At 39.2% G+C, this 18131-nt stretch overlaps 1 protein-coding gene across 1 annotated transcript in view; it reads right to left on the bottom strand.

Annotated features, from left to right (window-relative positions):
• Positions 1 to 18131, bottom strand: part of COL19A1 (collagen type XIX alpha 1 chain) — a 313880-nt gene that overhangs the window by 20379 nt on the left and 275370 nt on the right. Inside the window, exons 41-47 of the mRNA XM_077767252.1 lie at positions 16439 to 16492; positions 11769 to 11813; positions 8329 to 8373; positions 8174 to 8236; positions 3806 to 3841; positions 3625 to 3669; positions 749 to 919 (exon numbers count right to left, since the gene is read on the bottom strand). Coding sequence (XP_077623378.1) covers positions 749 to 919; positions 3625 to 3669; positions 3806 to 3841; positions 8174 to 8236; positions 8329 to 8373; positions 11769 to 11813; positions 16439 to 16492 — 459 coding nt within the window. The remainder of the gene's footprint in view (positions 1 to 748; positions 920 to 3624; positions 3670 to 3805; positions 3842 to 8173; positions 8237 to 8328; positions 8374 to 11768; positions 11814 to 16438; positions 16493 to 18131) is intronic.

Raw genomic sequence — 18131 nt, forward strand, 5'->3', positions numbered from 1 at the left:
GGCTTCCTTAACCAAACACTCCTTCTTGGCCTGTTTTCCACTTTAAAGTACCATTCAGGGTAAGTTTGTTGTTCTCATAGTCAACAAATTGAGTTTTGATATAAAACAGACTTGTATTATCTGTGTAGTGTAAGGAGACATTATAGATAGTATTTAAGAGCATGGCTTTGGAGTCAGTCAGACCTGGGTCTAACCCATGTAATAACTGGGGCCCTGAACAAGTCAACTCTCAGGATTTGCATTTGTAAAAGTGGGACAGACAGGACCCCAATCTTCTAGTTGTGAGGATCTACTGAGTTAATATATACTAAGTACTCAGTGGAGGATCTGGTACATAACTTGAAATAAATGACAGCTATTGCTACCCTTGTGAAGACCAGTTTAGATTCATTTTATTTCTTTTACAAGAAAAATAAGACAGAAACAGAGAGGGAGGCAAACCTTAAGAGACTCTTAAATACAAAGAATAAACTGAGGGTTGCTGAAGGGGAGGAGGGTGGGTGGATGTGCTAAATGGGTGATGGGCATTAAAGAGGGCACTTGTTGGGATGAGCACTGGCTGGTATATGTAAGAGATGAATCACTGGGTTCTACTCCTGAAACAAATTCTACACTATAACTAACTTGAATTAAAAAAGAGAAATTTAAAAAATAGTGAAATAAATAAATGGGTTATGATTGCTTTCATTGTAAAAGGATATGTGGTCAATATTAGCCGGAAGCTCCTGGAGCCCTTGGCACTACTCACCGGAGTACCTGGGATGCCTGGATTGCCGGGAGGGCCTTGGCGCCCCGGAGAGCCCGTGGAGCCCTTGTTTCCTGGTGGCCCTACAGGACCGATGGCTCCCTTCATGCCTGGAAGGCCTGGTTTTCCCTGTTCACCTTGTGGGCCTCTGTCTCCTGGAATTCCCTGATCACCCTGTTAAGGAAAAAGTTAACACATTATCTGTGGTTAAGAGCAAGGGCTCTGGATTCATCCTGGCACTTACTAGCTGTGGGACATTGGATAAGTGAAGTAAGCCCTCTGTGCCCTAGTTTTCTCTCCCATAAAGTGCAGGGTGATGCTGACAATGGAGTCAAGTCAAGTACTTAGAACAAGGCTCGCACGTTGAAAGCATTCAACCAGAAGTTAGTGGCAATGTTAGTTGTATTTGGTTGCAAGTCTATAATGATGACACTTCTGACAGTCAACAGCTGTGGGTTGCCTGGGTGGTTCAGTCAGTTGAGCATCCGACTTCGGCTCAGGTCATAAACTCATGGTTCATGAGTTTGAGCCCCATGCTGGCCCCTGTGTTGACAGCTCAGAGCCTGGAGCCTGGTTTGGATTGTTTGTTTCCCTCTCTGTTCATGACCCACTTGCACTCTGTCTCTCTCTCAAAAATAAATATATATTAAAAAAAGAAGAAGAAAGTCAACAGCAGCTGTCACTTCAGGCCAGGGTCTCCTTGGCAATAATAAAGAAAGATGGCCAAGAGGATTTCATCATGGAGATTTTACAAGTAAAACTTCAGGACACTCAGAATCTCTCAAAGCATGTGCCTTTCTTCCGTTTTGCTTTCTCTTATGTTTCTTCTTTACCTTTTTTAGAATCTTTATTAGATTCTGTAGGTTGGTTTATTAGTGTTTTACTGTGTGTGTGTGTGTGTGTGTGCGCGCGCGCGTGGAGACGCTCGTGCAGGCGCACGCAGGCATACATGCATGCATACTGTGTCCTAAAACTCGGCAAGATGAAAAAGGAGAGCCTTTGAAAAGGTTCAAAGCAGGTGCTTGGGGTGATGATTAAGATAATATACTTAATAACATAAATGGACTATAAGAGAATTCATTGAGTAAAGTGACATAGTAAATTAGGTATAAGATAATACTAGGTGTGCCTGCCTGGGATAAGAAGTTTACTTAATGTTGACTTGTATCCAGCAAGGTGTCTACTACTGTATGTGTTTGTGCATGAGGAGATAATGGGGGAGAAGAGGGAGAGAGGTGTATATATGTACCATAGCACATGTTTCAGTTACAGATATTTCAAATATTCAGTTCCACAACGCCAAATATGGTGGAGTGGTGTCTTGAGGCTGCCCTGTATTTCAGTGTGTTATTTTTTTATTTGTGACTACTGTGCAAAAGGCCACACTCCATTCCTATTCATTTAAAACATAATGTAAGCAAATGAACAATTACAGTGATCTATTTGATCATGGAATGAAGAGATGTAGAAAGAAGCCATGTAGAAAGAAGAAAAAGTGGACAGATCTAATTTCAATGCTACTGTCTTAGTTATAAAAACTTATCTGCATACAAGTTTATCAGCTCACTCACATTTGGGGAAATACCTGAGATAAGTAAAATTAAAAAATATAAATAAAAGAAATACTAGCACACCTTGATCAATACTCTGATCATGTGCAAAATAATCAGTCTTCAACATATTAAAATTGTTTTATAATTTAGGCACAAAGATATTCATTGCAGTGATGTTTATTATTATGGAAACTGGCAAGAACCTATATATTCAGGAAAAGGAGACTGGGAAAGTGAAATAAGGTATATACAAACAATGGAATAACACACATTCATTAAAAGTTACATATAGGTCTATATATCTACTGACATGGAAAGATGGCCATTATGTATTGTTAGGTGTTAGGTAAAAAAAAAGTCATTTACAAAACAGTATGAACAAACTTTTGGAAAAACACATATTATTTGTATTGATACATTAAGTATATGTATATTATGTACAAGACATAGAAGTCCAAAATACTGCTTGTCCAAGATCAAGAATGCTTGTCTCTATGTGGTGGGATATGGTAGACTTTTTTCTTTATATGATCTCTGTTTTCATACGTCCTTCAGTTATCATGGATCATGTGTGTAATAATAAGTAAAAATGGGTAGTTTAGACACCCGTACACAAACACACATGTGCACACACGAGCAGCCCTCACTGGAATTCCACTGAATAAGTGCTTGAGTAATCTTGGCAGTAGGATGACTCCATCTGTAGTAGTTCCACTTCCCATCTCTCTACTTTATTCAACTCTCCTTATTTGACTTCGTGTTCCACGGGGTCCAGTGCTCTCAACTAGGGCAACTCTGGTCCCCAGATGGCATTTGGTGATGTCTGGAGACATTTCTGGTTGTCCCAATTGGCGACATTTCTGGTTGTCCCAATTGGTGGGAAGGTGGTGGTACAATGTCTAGTGGATAGAAGCCAGGGAGGCTGATTACCATCCTACAATGCACAGGATGGACACTTACAGGAAAGAATTATCTGCCTCCAAACATCAACAAAGCTGAGGCTCATAAAAACTCATCTAGGTAAAAGAAAATGAGTGATGGTTATAGTAGGAATACGTGTCTGACAGAGGAGGATAAAAGCTCTCCAGACTGGATTAGCAAATTAGACTTAGTTCTGAATAAAGGTCATCCTTGTGGGTGTACCTGCCATGAGGCCTGCTTCTGGGTCCTTTAATTGGCCTATATTAGGCCTCGAAGAGATCTTGGATCACATACACCCTAGCCTTTTCATATTCGGGCACTTGTAGGGATCTGTACACATATTGTGATGACGAGACAGTTGCAGCAGACAGTCTTAAATAATGACGAGAATAGTAATATACATACACGTTCTCCTTTGGGGCCTCTATCTCCAGGTTTGCCCATGATACCCTGAAAAACAAATGTCAACACTAAAAAATCACTGCTTGCCACGATTTTTCCTCAGCCTGCTCAGCCAAGTATTCTGGCTGGGACTTTGGATGAGGTTTTACATTAGAACATTTATTTTAAGTGGTTTTTTCCATACCTGAGCACCTGGTAATCCATCTTTTCCATTTATTCCCTATAAAGACAAAAGATGATTAATATTTCTAATTCTACATTAGTAGACGTAGCTCAACACAATTAAAGGGTAAAGTTTCAAGGACTTAATCACAGTATTTCTGATATTTTGGTGAGGTGGTGTGGTGAAATAGAAGACAATAATGATAGATAGCCCTGGGTTCAAATTCTGACTCTGTTACTGCTAAGTTCTATTTACTTCAGGCAATTTACTTAACCTTAAAAGCATCAGCTTTTTTACTTATAAAGTGAGGATAAAATAATGGCCTTAAAACTAAGGACTTGGTGAAATAACAGAAAATGCCTAGTTCACTGTAAATAGTCCACAGGGTTATTTTCCTTACTTATTCTGTTAGGTACATTCTGAAAACTAAGGCGCCCCATGGCGCTGGGTGGCTGGTGTGTGACATGTATTGTTACTCTCTAACAATTTTCCAGCACAGAGTCATTCTCAGTAAATGGTCTCAGTTGCTGCTGGGGAAATTTCATAACATGGCCAGAGCATGATCCTACTCTGAAATAAACTGTCAGCCAGAGAACTATGTGTTATTTTTCAGTTGGAGAATATGAAAGAAAAGAAATCTGTAACCATGGTTTTTGAGAGTGTTAAATAGAGGCTTTTTCTTAGTAAACTGGAAGTTTCCCGAACTTTACAAGGCAGTTCTGGAGGTGGACATAAAGCCCCCTGCTCAGAGATGTTTAAGATTGAGAGAACTACCGGCCGGGAGATGTTAAAAAGGAAAAGCACTTGGGGTCAAATCAAATGCCTAGGGTCCAACAGTAGATGCGTTTTGAGATTTGGTTTGAAGATAGAGATCAAGGTGAGAAAAATGATTTCTTAGCCAGCGGGCAATTGCATGGACATGCTTCTCTGAAAAGCCTGGGAGAGTTTTATTGTGCCAGAATGGATTCTATGAGGATGGAACTGCAGACAAGCATGTGTTTTCATTGTTGTAAATTATACTAAAGTCTGTCACAGCTGATAACCCAACCAAAGTCCTCCAATCCCTCTGAGGCATCCTGGGAATTATCTAGAGTACTTTAACTAAGAACATGTTACCTGAAGTGTATGGTTCACAGAATTTATTGCATCCAGAAACACAAGCAACAAAAATAAAGTGGATTAAGGAAAGGATGTGAAAAAGACAACAACAACTTTGTCACTTGAATAAAAGAAGATAAATCTAGTGTAAAAATATAATTCACGCTTTTGGTAACAATGTAAGAAAAGAAACAACCCTACAGTCTGTTTTTGGTTTTATTTTGTCTCTTGCAATTCATCAAAGACTATCATGTGTGTTCTCCTTGGTATATAAAGGTGTTATTAACTTGCTTTCCTTAGGCGAGTACTGCTTTCAGAGATTTTTTTGAATAACCCATATGTATTTGCTTTTCCCTCCCTTATCTCACTTTTCTGGAAGAACTCCATTCCTGGGTATAACCAACTTTCTGTCTACCACATGCCCACATCTGAGCAGCTGACTGTGGCTGAAGAAAAACACATACCCTTGCTCATTTGCTCCAATCAAAATGTATGATGGCAGATTGCAGGTAGCCCTCTGTATTACCAGGCTATCCTGTATTTCCTGATGTGACTCTTTTTCCTTCTCTCCCAAAGTACTCCCTCACAGATTGTCTTGTGTCATCACATCTCCAGCATCACCACCTGACTCCTCACACTCAACTGATGACCTCGACTCTTCTTCCACTGAGAAAATAAATAGGAGAGAACCACCTCACCTTCCTTCCCTCCGCAAGATCCACCAGTCTCCGTGTATTTGTACACCAACCTCTGCCTGCCAACCTCCTCCTGTTAAGAAAGATGAACTGCCCCTGTTCCTTGGGGAGATAAGTTTTCACTTCTAAGGGGAATACCAGTCTTCTCCCCCTACTCAAAGGTATCTGCACCCACATGGTATCATCAAAACTTCCCCTCTCAAATGGATCATTCTTATCAAGACACTAGCATGCTGTAACCTCTCCCATTGAGGACCTCCATGCTTCTAAATCCAGTGGAGAACTGCCAGCTCTCACATTACTGATCTATATGTTTATCATTTCTCTGTCTTAAAACACTTAGTTCCCTTCACATCTAGGAAACCTCATTCACCTGGTTTTCTTCATATCTCACTGGCTGTACCTTCTCAGTCTTTTTGCTGGGTCCTTTTCCTAACACTTGAAGTGCTCTCCTCCCTTCTGCTCTGCAGTGACTCCTTTTCATCCAGTGTCAGGTTTAAATACCCAGATGAGTCTCTCCAGTCTGATCTCTCCATTAATTCAAGATGTATATATCTTCCTTTATTTGACATTTTCACTTGGGTGTCTACTAGTGCTCTAAATTGAATGTGTCCACAATAGAGAATTCTTGATTTTCTTTCCCAAACCCAACCATTTCCAGTCTTTCCCTAAATGGGAAAAAGCACCACCATGGTTACTTAGACCCCACACCACAGCTTTGACTTGTCTTTCCCTCACATTCTACATCTGGTCCATCAGTGAGTTTGCTGACTCTCTCTTCAGTGTACCCCCTACACTTCCTTACTCCTCATCATCTCCCTGTTCTCACCATCATCATTTCCCTTGGGGATTATGGCAATGCTTCCTCACTGTTCTTTTTCCTTCCATCCTACTCTCTACACTCTGCTCTTCACACAGTAGTCAGAGTGATAACTTTAAAATGTTATTTTAAAGTCCTTTTCCTTTCCCACTACAAATGCTTCACTGGGTTTCCATCATACTTCAAATGAAATCCAAACTCCATTCATGGCTTAGAAGTTCCTCATGGCCTGGACCACCTACTTCTTCTCCTGGTATCTTTCCCACTCTTGTTTAGCTTGGTGCATTACTGACTTCATGCCTTCTGCTGTTCCTTCAACCACCAGCCTCACTTCTCTATGGCCATTTCTCTTCCTTGAAAGAGTGCCTCCCACAACCATTCCAGGATTTGATCTCTCACTTCATGCAGGTCTTTGCTTAAATGACATGCCTTTTCAACTAGTGCTTCACCAGGCTTAGAGCTTTTCTACCTGAAATTGTGTGTGTATGTGTATTTATTTTTGTGCTGTCTGTCTCCCTATACTAGAATGTAACCCATTGAATTGCCAGCACCTAGAACAGTGCCTCGCATTTATAGTGCTCGAGAAATAGTTGTTGAATTTGTTTAAATTGCTGTTTGCATAATCCCTTGGGCAAGCGTTTAGAAAATGGTCAGGTGATGGGGATAGGGAGTTGGTAACAAGAGGTGAAGGGAAAGGCAGGGTTTGAAACTATTCATTGAGTGCTTCCTGGGCCAGACATTGGAAATGCTTACCACATGCTATGTTACTTAAGTGATTCACAAAACCCTTTGAATCACAATTCACATTGCATATGCTTCCTGTATTTTCATGTTGCCTTCTTGGAGGAGATGGTGGCCAGGGAACTCTCAGGCTCAGAAGGTCTGAACCAGCCTCACGAACTTTGTGCTGCTTGTTCACCTTCAGGACCCCCCTTCTCCTAATAGCACCCCTGCCCCCACACACCATGGCAAACAAACAAACAAACAAGCAAAAGAAGCAGTGACTTTCTCTAAAAAGTAACTTGACAGTGGGATGGATGTCATTCATCTTTATGTCCCCTCCCTCATGGCCCAGCACATCCTTAGCAAACAGCAGAGACTGGATGAATGTATGTCGAATTCAACTGAATTAGTAAGAATGATCATTACAACATTACATCACTATGTATCAGTAACTGAGTACTCTTTTAGGACACAAAAGGATGCTATATTTAGAAGCATGATTTATGAAAGTATAAGAACAAGGTCCACAGATAAAGAAAGGTATCTGAGAAAACAGCTTCTATGTTAGTTTTTAGCTTAGCACCCAGGAGTTATATCTGTGAGCCTTCAGTTTCTTTATATTTTACGATGTGACAGGCCATTTTGCATTTTACCTCTGAGAACACCAGACTTAAGAAATAATGAATCTGATTTCCTGACACTTAAAACAAAACAAAATCTCACTTTTCCCATCATTGTTTAATACATAAAGATACCTCAGACAGAGCTAGGACAGCCCTGAAAGAGAGAGCCATACTCCCTTAGACACTACAAATGCCAGATTTTCTGAGGAGACAGGTGAAGAGGTAGTGCTTAGAATAGTTCTCAAAATGGCAGATTTTATTTTTTAATTTTTTAAAAAAATTTTTATTTGTTTTTTAAATTTACATCCAAGTTAGTTAGTATATAGCACAACAATGATTTCTGGAGTAGATTCCTTAATGCTCCTTACCTATTTAGCCCGTCCCTCCCAACCTCCAAAATGGCAAATTTTAAAGAGTAAAAAGTACTTACTGGCCTTCCTGAGGGTCCTTCTGGTCCAGGGAAACCTGTATCTCCAATAGGTCCTCTGTCACCCTATAGACATGTCAGAGACAAATGTTAATTGCTCAGAAAAACCGTAAAACCAATATGAAGTATGACTGTTAAGTAAGCGGCTTGCAACTCACCGGTTCCCCTGGAATGCCAGGAGGCCCTGGGGCTCCAGGTTTTCCCTGGGAAATCAAATCAAGGAGAAATATTAGGAGCCAAATTACTACATGACGCCATGTACTCCCCCCACTCCACCTGTGAATTTAATGTGCAGCCAGGGCTGTGGCTCTTTATACTACAATGGCATTCCTAAAGGGACAGAGTCTGTGGGACATATACTTGACTCTGGAGTCCCCAAGATACAGACTAGAATGTAGTTCCCTGAATGTACATATGTGTGGATAGCAGAGGGATAGGAGGGGAGGATAAGATTTTTGAAAATATTAAACCAGTGTATTGTCATTAGTGGAAATCAGTCTTGTGCCTAACTGATTAGCAGCTCTTCTTTACTTTGCTGGTTGGGAGGGCACAGAGAGTCAAAGAAAATCTTTACTAGAATTTGTGTTTCATAAGAGATTTATTAAGTTATCCTATTACTAGGATAGCTTGGGAAAAAAACAAAACAAAACATGTTCAACTTGAAAAGCTATATTTGGTTGAAAGGGAGAGGACAAGACTGATTTGTTCCAACAATGTCTTGGAGGACTGATGCCTGAGACATGTCGGGTAGGGAGACCACTGAGAGGAACAAGGGAGGAAGGTGGTCCAGCAGAGACTAGAAGTGAGAAGTGCTAAGTGCCCAGACCACGCTTAAAGACGTTGGCTTTGAGAAGGAACTACCTCCTCGCCCCTAGACCTAACATGGATAGAAAGACAAACGACGAAGGGATGCAGGTATGTGTCTGAGGCTGCAGAAACACTAGTAGGTTCCCCAGAAGAGACTCTGAAAGATGGAGGGCCCTTTTTCCCTCTTGCTGTTTAGAACTCTGGGAGGAGCCCCCCTCACAGTGCCGATGTGGCGGAGTGGGCAGAAGCTAGGCATACACAAGGCCTGATGGAGCATCCCGGGCTCCACAGGCTCTGGGGAACTCCTGAAGCTGCCTGGGGCCTGAGTTGGGGGACGTGCTACAGCTGAGAAGGCTAAAGTCCAGCATGGTTTTTGCATAGGACACAAGGGGTAGAGTGCTTGGGCCTTGGGATCTGAGACAAAGGGATCAGGGACATTGATAGCAGGCAGCAGCAACCCCAAAGGTCAGATGGGGCTCAGAGGACCTGGGGGAGAGCATGCTGAGTGGAGGCCTTACCCCACTGCCAGCACTGACAGACATCATGTTATCCTGGGAAGAAGCAGGAGAAAGAAGCCCAGGAGAAACCTCTGGATGGGCCTGAATATACTAGAAAGGGATAGACTGATCTCTTGTTAGCAAGCGCAAGATTGGGTCTCTTTGGTACTCAGCAGAGTGATCATAATGTGTTTGCGTAGGACAAATTTCATCCCTGCTGCAACATAAATAATCCTCTTAAATTTGTTTTGTTGTAGTAAAATGTACATAACATAAAATTTACCAGCTTAATCACCTTTAAGTGTTCAATTCAGTACATCCATACTGTTGTAACCACCATAACTATTTCCAGAATCTTTTAACTATTTTATTTCTTGAACCATAGTAAGATCCAGTATAAAAAAATTAAGTTGCATTTTTAATTGCACAGTTATATATATGCAGTGAGGAAATCTCTATGCCTTCTTTATTTCTATAATTGTCAGTTAATCCTCTTAATTATGAGATAATAAAACTGCATTTTAAGTAAATGTATCAGATCTTTAGACATCCAAGCCGCTTATTTCAATCATGCTGTATTCTTCAAAATTACCTCTGGAGGTCTTCATTTGGATTGCCTTTTGAACCTGTCACTCATTTTTTTAATACTTTCATTGGTTGCCGATATTTTTTCCCTGATATACAGATATAATTTAGGGTTGTAGCCAGAAGTAATTTTTAGTCACACCTGGGTGAAAACAGTGGGGAATTAAGCTTCATAATAACACATGGAAATAAAAACAGGGTATGAATATAAGACAGGCAGGTTGTAGGGGGCTCAGGGTATTTCTGGAAACAGAATTCCAAATATGTTGCTAGGAACAGTCATGATAGGGGGACAGGGGAAGGAATGGGATTAAGTGTGAACCTGCTTTCAGGAACAATACTTTCTTGTATAAAAAATCCTGAAATGCTTGCTAAAGAAAATTTTTTCATATTACTTTTCAATCATATTAATATTTACTTTGATCTAGAATAGCTAACCAAGGGGATTCATCCTCTATAAAGGATGGTTTTCTGCAGAGTACGAATGGGTTTTAAATTTTTGTTATTAGACTTACCCACTAAATAGAGTAAAGCAGAGTGGCTACTGGCCTTTTAAAGAATAGAGGTGGTGGGTGGTGGTGAATGCAGTGGGTGGTGGTGGATATTATGCGTGGTGTTGGTTGTTAGTAGGTGTCAATGAGTGGTGGTAAGTGGTGATGGTAAAGCCCTTTCTTATCTGTGTTCTTATGATTCAAGTACATAGTTTCCATTGACTTTCCTTCCCTGGGTCTACCCTGAAGGTGCACTGAACAAACGGTAAGTGGGCTCTTATTCATAAAGCATGGCCACAAAATTTTAATTAGAGCCTCATGAATGAAGATCAGAACAATCCCTAGGGCTCAGAGAAATGATTTCAACCTTTCCTGGAGCACTTCCTATTCATTTGAAAAGACCTTGATGAGATTAAAACATTTGACACCAGAGAGCAACAAAAATGATTGAGAGGCTGGAAGGGCTAGTTTACGAGGAAACATTAACAGCAGTAAAGATCTGTTAATAACACCAGGCCTAGGGAAAACTCAAGCAGATTGGAGCTTAATACCAAGAACTTGAAGTACATGCCTGAGGATAAGAACTTTGCCTTTCGAGGGCCAAGAAACCTTAAATATGAGAAGAACAGAGAAACAAAACAGACTCCCCAAAGCGGGGCTTGTGTACTAACATATTGGCACTGGTAGCCGGGCACTGCCTCCACCCTCTCCACCCTACTTACATGATTTGGGAAGGAAAAAGAAAAAGACGAAAAATAAGAAAAAGGAAAAAAAGTAAGGAACGTTCTTGAGGATGGACAGGGACAAAGTGGTTTTAGTTTTTTTAAAAAAATTTTTTTAATGTTTTATTTATTTCTGAGAGAGAGAGACAGCGTGAGCAGGGGAGGGTCAGAGAGAGAGGGAGACACAGAATCTGAAACAGACTTCAGTCTCTGAGCTGGCTGTCAGCACAGAGCCCATTGCGGGGCTCAAACCCACAAACCATGAGATCGTGACCTGAGCCGAAGTAGAACGCTTAACTGACTGAGACACCCAGGCACCCCTGGGTTTAGTTTTTTAACTGGAAGTTTCCAGACCCTAATGGAGATTTGGCAAGAGATATCATGATTAGGTAGGAGATACCATGGTATTCTCAGCCATTTTGCCCCCTAGTCATAGATTTGCTGTGGAGATAGAACTGCTTCCCAGTGAAAATAACATGAGATACTCTGGACTCACCGATATTCCTGCTATTCCTGGGGGACCTGCTGGGCCTCGATCTCCCTGTTGGGATTTTAAAAAAAAGTTGCTACTTAAAAAAAAAAAATCTTTGATAAAAGATTGATAAAATCTTTACCTATAAAATTAATGCTCAAATAATCATTTGGATTTGGTAAAACTTCTCTTTGATATTGATAAGCATTATCAATATTATCAGATGAGAAAATAAAATGAGCCCCTAACTGAATTTGTTAAAGCTTCCCCCCCCATAAAACTAAAGCAAAGAAGAATCTTAATGAAATTAAGCATTTATGGTATTTCTATTACCTATTTTTAAGAGGACTCCACACATACAGCAATAGTCAACACAGTATTTTTATTCCACATATTCAAAAGTAATCCATTACTAATACTTAAAACAGAATGCACATTGAATGTCTTCTTGAAAGCTTTTTCCATACCTATCTTATTGGATGTAGGGTTAGAATAAAGATATTTAGAATAAGAAATTTTGTAGTTCTCTCATTAGGCCATTAGAAGATCCCCTGAATTGCTCTGAACAGTGGAATGACTCAACTCTTTTTCCAAAGGCAATGTGGTATTTCAGATAAAGCTGACAATGCTAAAAGTACTAATGATTATATATGGGATAATAAAATGGCAATTTTTGTTGAGCAGAACCTACATTAAAAAACTTCATAACTTCACTCAGGGACATAAAAAGAAGGCTTGATTAAATGGAGAGATATGTTTTGTTCTTGGAGGGCAAGACAATGTTGTAAAGGTGTCATTGCTACCCAAACTAATTTATAAATTTAATGCAATTCTTATGAAATTGCAGCTAGATCAGATGATATTAAAGTTCACTCGGGATAATGAATAAATGAGAAGACTAAGAGAAAAATATTAAAAGAAGAACAGTAAGGAGATTAGCAATACCAATATTTAAACATATAATAAAGCTTTAACAATTAAAATAATGGAATATTGGCATAAGATTAAGCAGTATATCAATGTAATATAAAAATGTTATACAACCTCAGAAATAGACCAACATCCAGAATAGGATTTTAGTAAAAGAAAGAGATGTATTATTCAACAAATAGTGCTAATAATTGAATAATTTCCTTGAAAAAAGTTTAATTCCTCTCTTTATGCTATACTCCATATAAATCCCATCTAGCTTAAGTAAATAATAAGATAATATGAAGTATAAAAAAACTAGAAGAAAATACTAAGTGACTACCTGATTTTGGTTGAGAATAAAAATAAAAGGAACTCAATGCCTAAAAGCAAAACAAGAAACCATAAAGGAAAATAGTTTGCTATTTGACTACATAAAAGTTATATATACAATGAGATTAAACATGAAAATGAAAGTCCAGATTGACAAGGATATAAATGCTAACATATAAGACAGAAGCAATATCGATAGAAAAGCTTCTATCAAATAGCTATAGTCAGATAGAAAAAGAACTAATGGAAGAGTGGGCAAACAGTGTGAACAGGTATTAAGCAATGGGATTTTCACCTATGAAATGAATAAACACTCAGGTCTAGCAGTTCTTTGAACCACTCCTCTAACAATCTGGCCTCCTATTTCCATTGTTATACCTGAGACTTTGTCAGTAACAATAACTGCATCCCCTCCATAATGTCAAGTTCATGCATTCTGATATTGAACCAGCATAGTTTTTACTACTCTCTTGAGTACCTTGGACTCCCAAACTTCTGATGCCACTAAGACCTTGAATCCATTGAACAGATTTTTCATTATCCTTCAGCTCACTAGATGGCCCCTCTCTTTTATTTATTTAGTTTAAATTCTATCGCCCCTTGCTATAATCACTCCCTCTGTACACCACGGACTCTCTTGCCCCATTCTTGCTTCTAGTATTCATCTGTCAAAACCAGAAGTTTGCTTAAATCTGTGTCTTTATCTTAGTGTACGTGCTGGAGGAGATCTCCCTTACCAGTCTCACTTCAGTTCATGACCTTGAACCTCAGTGGGGGAGGGCAGCGGACCCAGGGCTGTCTACTCATCATACTCTGTGGTCCCTGGACTCTTCTCTCTTAGAAGACCCTCTCCTTAAATCTCCAGCCTCTTTTCCCTACCTCACTCTCAGATGATGACCTTTTCCATCTCTTAGAAAATTTAATCAATCAGAAAAAATCTTTACTATAGACCCCAACCAATTCTTCCCAAGTATCAGCATCTGTATCCCTATACTCTGTTTTCCACCTGTTAGCATAGATAGACTATTCAGTTCCTCTCTGATGCCAAACCTTCTATTTATGTACTAGTTCCCATTTTATTTTAGCTATTTGAGGATGTCATTCCAGAATTCTCCCCTCTCCTCCTATATCATCACTCCCCTGCCCCTTTCTACTGGATTATTTCTTTAGCATATGACTATTCTGATATTTCTATGGTCCATTTCTAAAATCCATTTTATAAGACCTTACCCCACTTCCCCCAGCAACCACCAGCCAATTTCTTTGCTTTCCTTTATAGCAAAACTCCTTGATCATTGTTTATACTGTATGTACTTTCTCTAATTCTTTTTTTCTTAATCTCTCTCAAATCTATTCAAATCCAACAGTTGCTCCTACCAGAATAATGAAATAATAATAATCTATTATTGCTAAACCTCTATATTGTTAAATCCAATGGTTAATACTTGATCATCCTACTTGACCCCATCCCCATCATACTTGACCTATTTGGAGTATTTGAGAGAGGTGATCACTCTCTTTACCTTGATACATTATCTTTACTTGACTTTCAGGACACCAAATTTTCCTCCTACCTCCCTAGTCATTTCATCTCAGTCTCCCTTGGTCATTCTTCCTTTTCATCCTGATTCCTTTATGTTGGAGGCCTCAGGCTCATCCTTGGTCCTTTTCTCTTTTATCAAATCTACTGTCATCGCCCTGGTGATATTATCAAGTCTCCTCATTTTAAACTTGGTTGTCCCAAGCATATAGATGCTGGGACATCTATATGCTTGGGACAACCAAGTTTAAATCTCCACTGATTCCTTTTTCAAACTCCATATCTTCATATTGTGTTGCCTATTCAATATTTCCATTTTGCTCTCTAATAGATACTGCCAAATTTGACCTCATGTCCAGAATTATACTGATCATCCTCACCCTGTCCACAGAGGCTCTGCCTATAGTGTTCCTCATTTCAGGTGATGACTTCCCCATTATGCCAGTTGCTCAGGTCAAAAAACTTGGAAGATTTTTGGAATCAAAAGACTCTTCTTATTTGGTTCTACCTTCCCAGTATATTCAGATTCTAGCCACTCCTCACCAGCTCCACCATTTCTACTTTGATCTGAGCCAACCCATATTATGGGAATAGTCTTCTAACAGGCTTGCCTGCTTCCACCCTTGCCTTCCACCTGCAGGCCCATCACCCTTCTACTCAGAAATAAACCATGGGCTCCATATTTTACTCAGAGTAAAGACAAAGTCCTCATGGTGGCTAATAAGGTTCTTTATTGTTAGTGTTTCTCAAACTACTGGTGCTCTTTCAGGAGGGGTTTATTATTTATGTTCTAATGCATCTTTTTTATTTTTTAATAAAAATTTTTAAGTTTATTTATTTTGAGAGAGAGTGTGGGGGAGGGGCTGAAGGGTGAGAGAGAATGCCAAGCAGGCTCTGTGGCATCAGTGCAGAGCCTGATGTGGGGCTCGAACTCACACACTGTGAGATCATGACCTAAGCCAAAGCTGGATGCTGAACTGACTGAGCCACCAGGGCACCCCTATGTTCTAACACAACTTGAACCAAGGTAAGCCTACTGATCACATGTTTGAAAATCATGGCAAAGTTAAATTGCTAGACAGGTTTTTAAATACTCTCAATCTACACCTACCTTGCCATTGAACCCATAACAGAATTTTCAGACTGGTACTGGTCCTCTCTGGCTACATTTTGAGTAGTTGCTTTGCATGACCACATGGTAGGGCTATACCTTAATTCTACCGCTACCTCTCTGACCTCATCTACCCCTCTCTCTTCACCTCATTCCCTTGATCTCCTTTGCAATGCTAATGTCTCAGGGCATTTAGACCAGCTATTTACTCTTTCACAAAATTGTATACATTTATGGTATGCAGCTTGATGATTTGGCATATTCATACATTATAAAATGATCACCAAAATTAAGCTACTTAACATCTCTATTACCTTATGCAGTGGTGAGAATACTTAGCAAATTTCAAGTATACAGTAAAGTATTATTTCCTATCATTACCATGCTCTACACTAGATCTCCAGAACTTATTTATATTGCCCAGAATATTCTTCTTTCAGAGTTGAAGGGACTTGGCTAACTCTCCCTCATGTTTCAAGTGTTTGCTCAGATCTTGCTTTCTCAGACCCCTATTTACAATTACAACCCTTTCCTTTAGCACTCCTGAGCCCCCTTAACCTGCTCTACTTTCTTCTTCTTTCCACAGTTCTTACCAACATTCTTCTTCTTCTTTTTTTTTTTTTTTTGTTTTTGTTTTCTGNTCCCTTCCTAAAAAGTAAGTTCCGCGAAGGCAGAGATTTTTGTCTGTTTTGTATTCTTAGGTATCTTTAAACCTAAAACAGTTCCTAGTCCAACAGGAGGTGCTCAGTAAACATTTTTGAATGTTGAATCCGTGACCATATTTTTAACCCCTGTACTTACCTTTATACCTGGAAATCCTTCTAATCCTGGCAACCCCATTGCACCAGGTTCTCCCTGTTAAATATGAACATAGGAAATGAAGAGGCAATGACCAAAAAAATGTTTTAAGCATTGGTTTCAAAAAACAAAGATTTTTTTGTTTGCCAAAAAGTACTCCCTCAAACACTGATTGGCAATTTAGCAAGTAATCTGTATGGTCTATTTTCAAACATCTGCATTCTTGTATTTGCTGTTTGAAAATGGTTTGAGGATAAAGCTAGTCCCTGGTGAAGTATGAATATATTTTCTGATTAATTGTTTTTATTCTGATTAAGAATCTAATTAGAATGAATCCCTCTAGTCAGTAATAATGCCATTTTCAATAAGAATTAGAAGGAAAGGCTGGGATTTAATGAAGTTTGCCAATTTGTGAGGTACCCAGGGCTTCTAAATGACCAGAGAATAGGGCTAAACTCCTTAAAAGCAGAGGAAGATGAAGATCTGATAGTAGAGTTGACCATCCTTCAGTATTCTCCGCAGCAGAACATGGATTGTGAATGCTTCAGAGGATGGCCCAGAAGCAGCATCTCTGGTGATTTTAAAAGTTATTGCTCAAGCTCATGGGTCACAGGGAGAAGACATGTAAGCATTTCCATTAAAACAAATCTTTTACATATTCTAGTGTATGGTCCCAGGCCAGCTGGAGTCTGCAGGTTCTCAAGGAATATATTTAGAAAAGTTAGGTGAAGGACACTGCTAACTTTTAGCAAATAAACATTAGGGCTTTTAAATTAAGAGAGATAAAGTAGGTAGTTGTTTGATACATCCTTGTTAATGAATTAATGTTAACTGCAAATATTTTCTTAGGACACTGGATGCTTTCAACATAATCACATAGAAAAGGGAGCTTTTGTTCTTTGTCAATATATTTTTGCATGCATAATTCTATTCTGCTTCAAAATATGACCAAGGCTCCAACTTCCATTATTATTTATGATATTGTCCTTACTACAGAATACTTAATGAGCAAGCAGATGACTTGATACTTCTTATGCCTTAGAAATCTTTTTAAATGTCCACTAATATGTAACCTGTCAATCAGACCAAAAAAAAAGATGTTCAGATTCTATTCTGCATAAAGCTCTTTAAAAGAAGTCCTGGGTTATTGACAAAGGAAATGAGCTCTTTGATTCTCTTTGTGTACATTCTCAACAGACCTGAGTACAGAGGACACCCAATCAATCAATATTTATTTGAAAGTAGTTAATAATTAAATATTTAATTGAAGCTACTTATAAATTAAATATCAAAGGAATTAAATGGAGCACTTTGGAAGATAAATTCAATTAAGGGTAATTTTTGTCTATAAAGGTTTATTGAGAAGATTAGAAACAGTGGTGTACATCTACCGTTATGGCAAATGAAGGAGGCTGAAGAGTAAATCTCTCCCCCTGCCCTCCACTGCCAACTGACTTTTTCATTTTCCACTCTGACCCATAATTCTACCATTTCTGGCTTATTTCTATGATAAGAAAGTATTTCTCTGTACTGGGCAACTGGTGTGAAATGAAGGGAGGTGCATGGTGGTGCTGACACAGAGCCCAATGAATCATTTCAAGGGTGTATGAAATATAAACCTGAGGATTTACAAGGTATTTAATTTCATTATATTCCAGATTTCTGTTTTTGTGCTTCACCCACTTAAATCACATCT

The sequence above is a fragment of the Crocuta crocuta genome, unplaced genomic scaffold (genome assembly GCF_008692635.1).
Source record: "Crocuta crocuta isolate KB4526 unplaced genomic scaffold, BGI_CrCroc_1.0 scaffold518, whole genome shotgun sequence".
NCBI classification, from domain to species: Eukaryota; Metazoa; Chordata; class Mammalia; order Carnivora; family Hyaenidae; genus Crocuta; species Crocuta crocuta.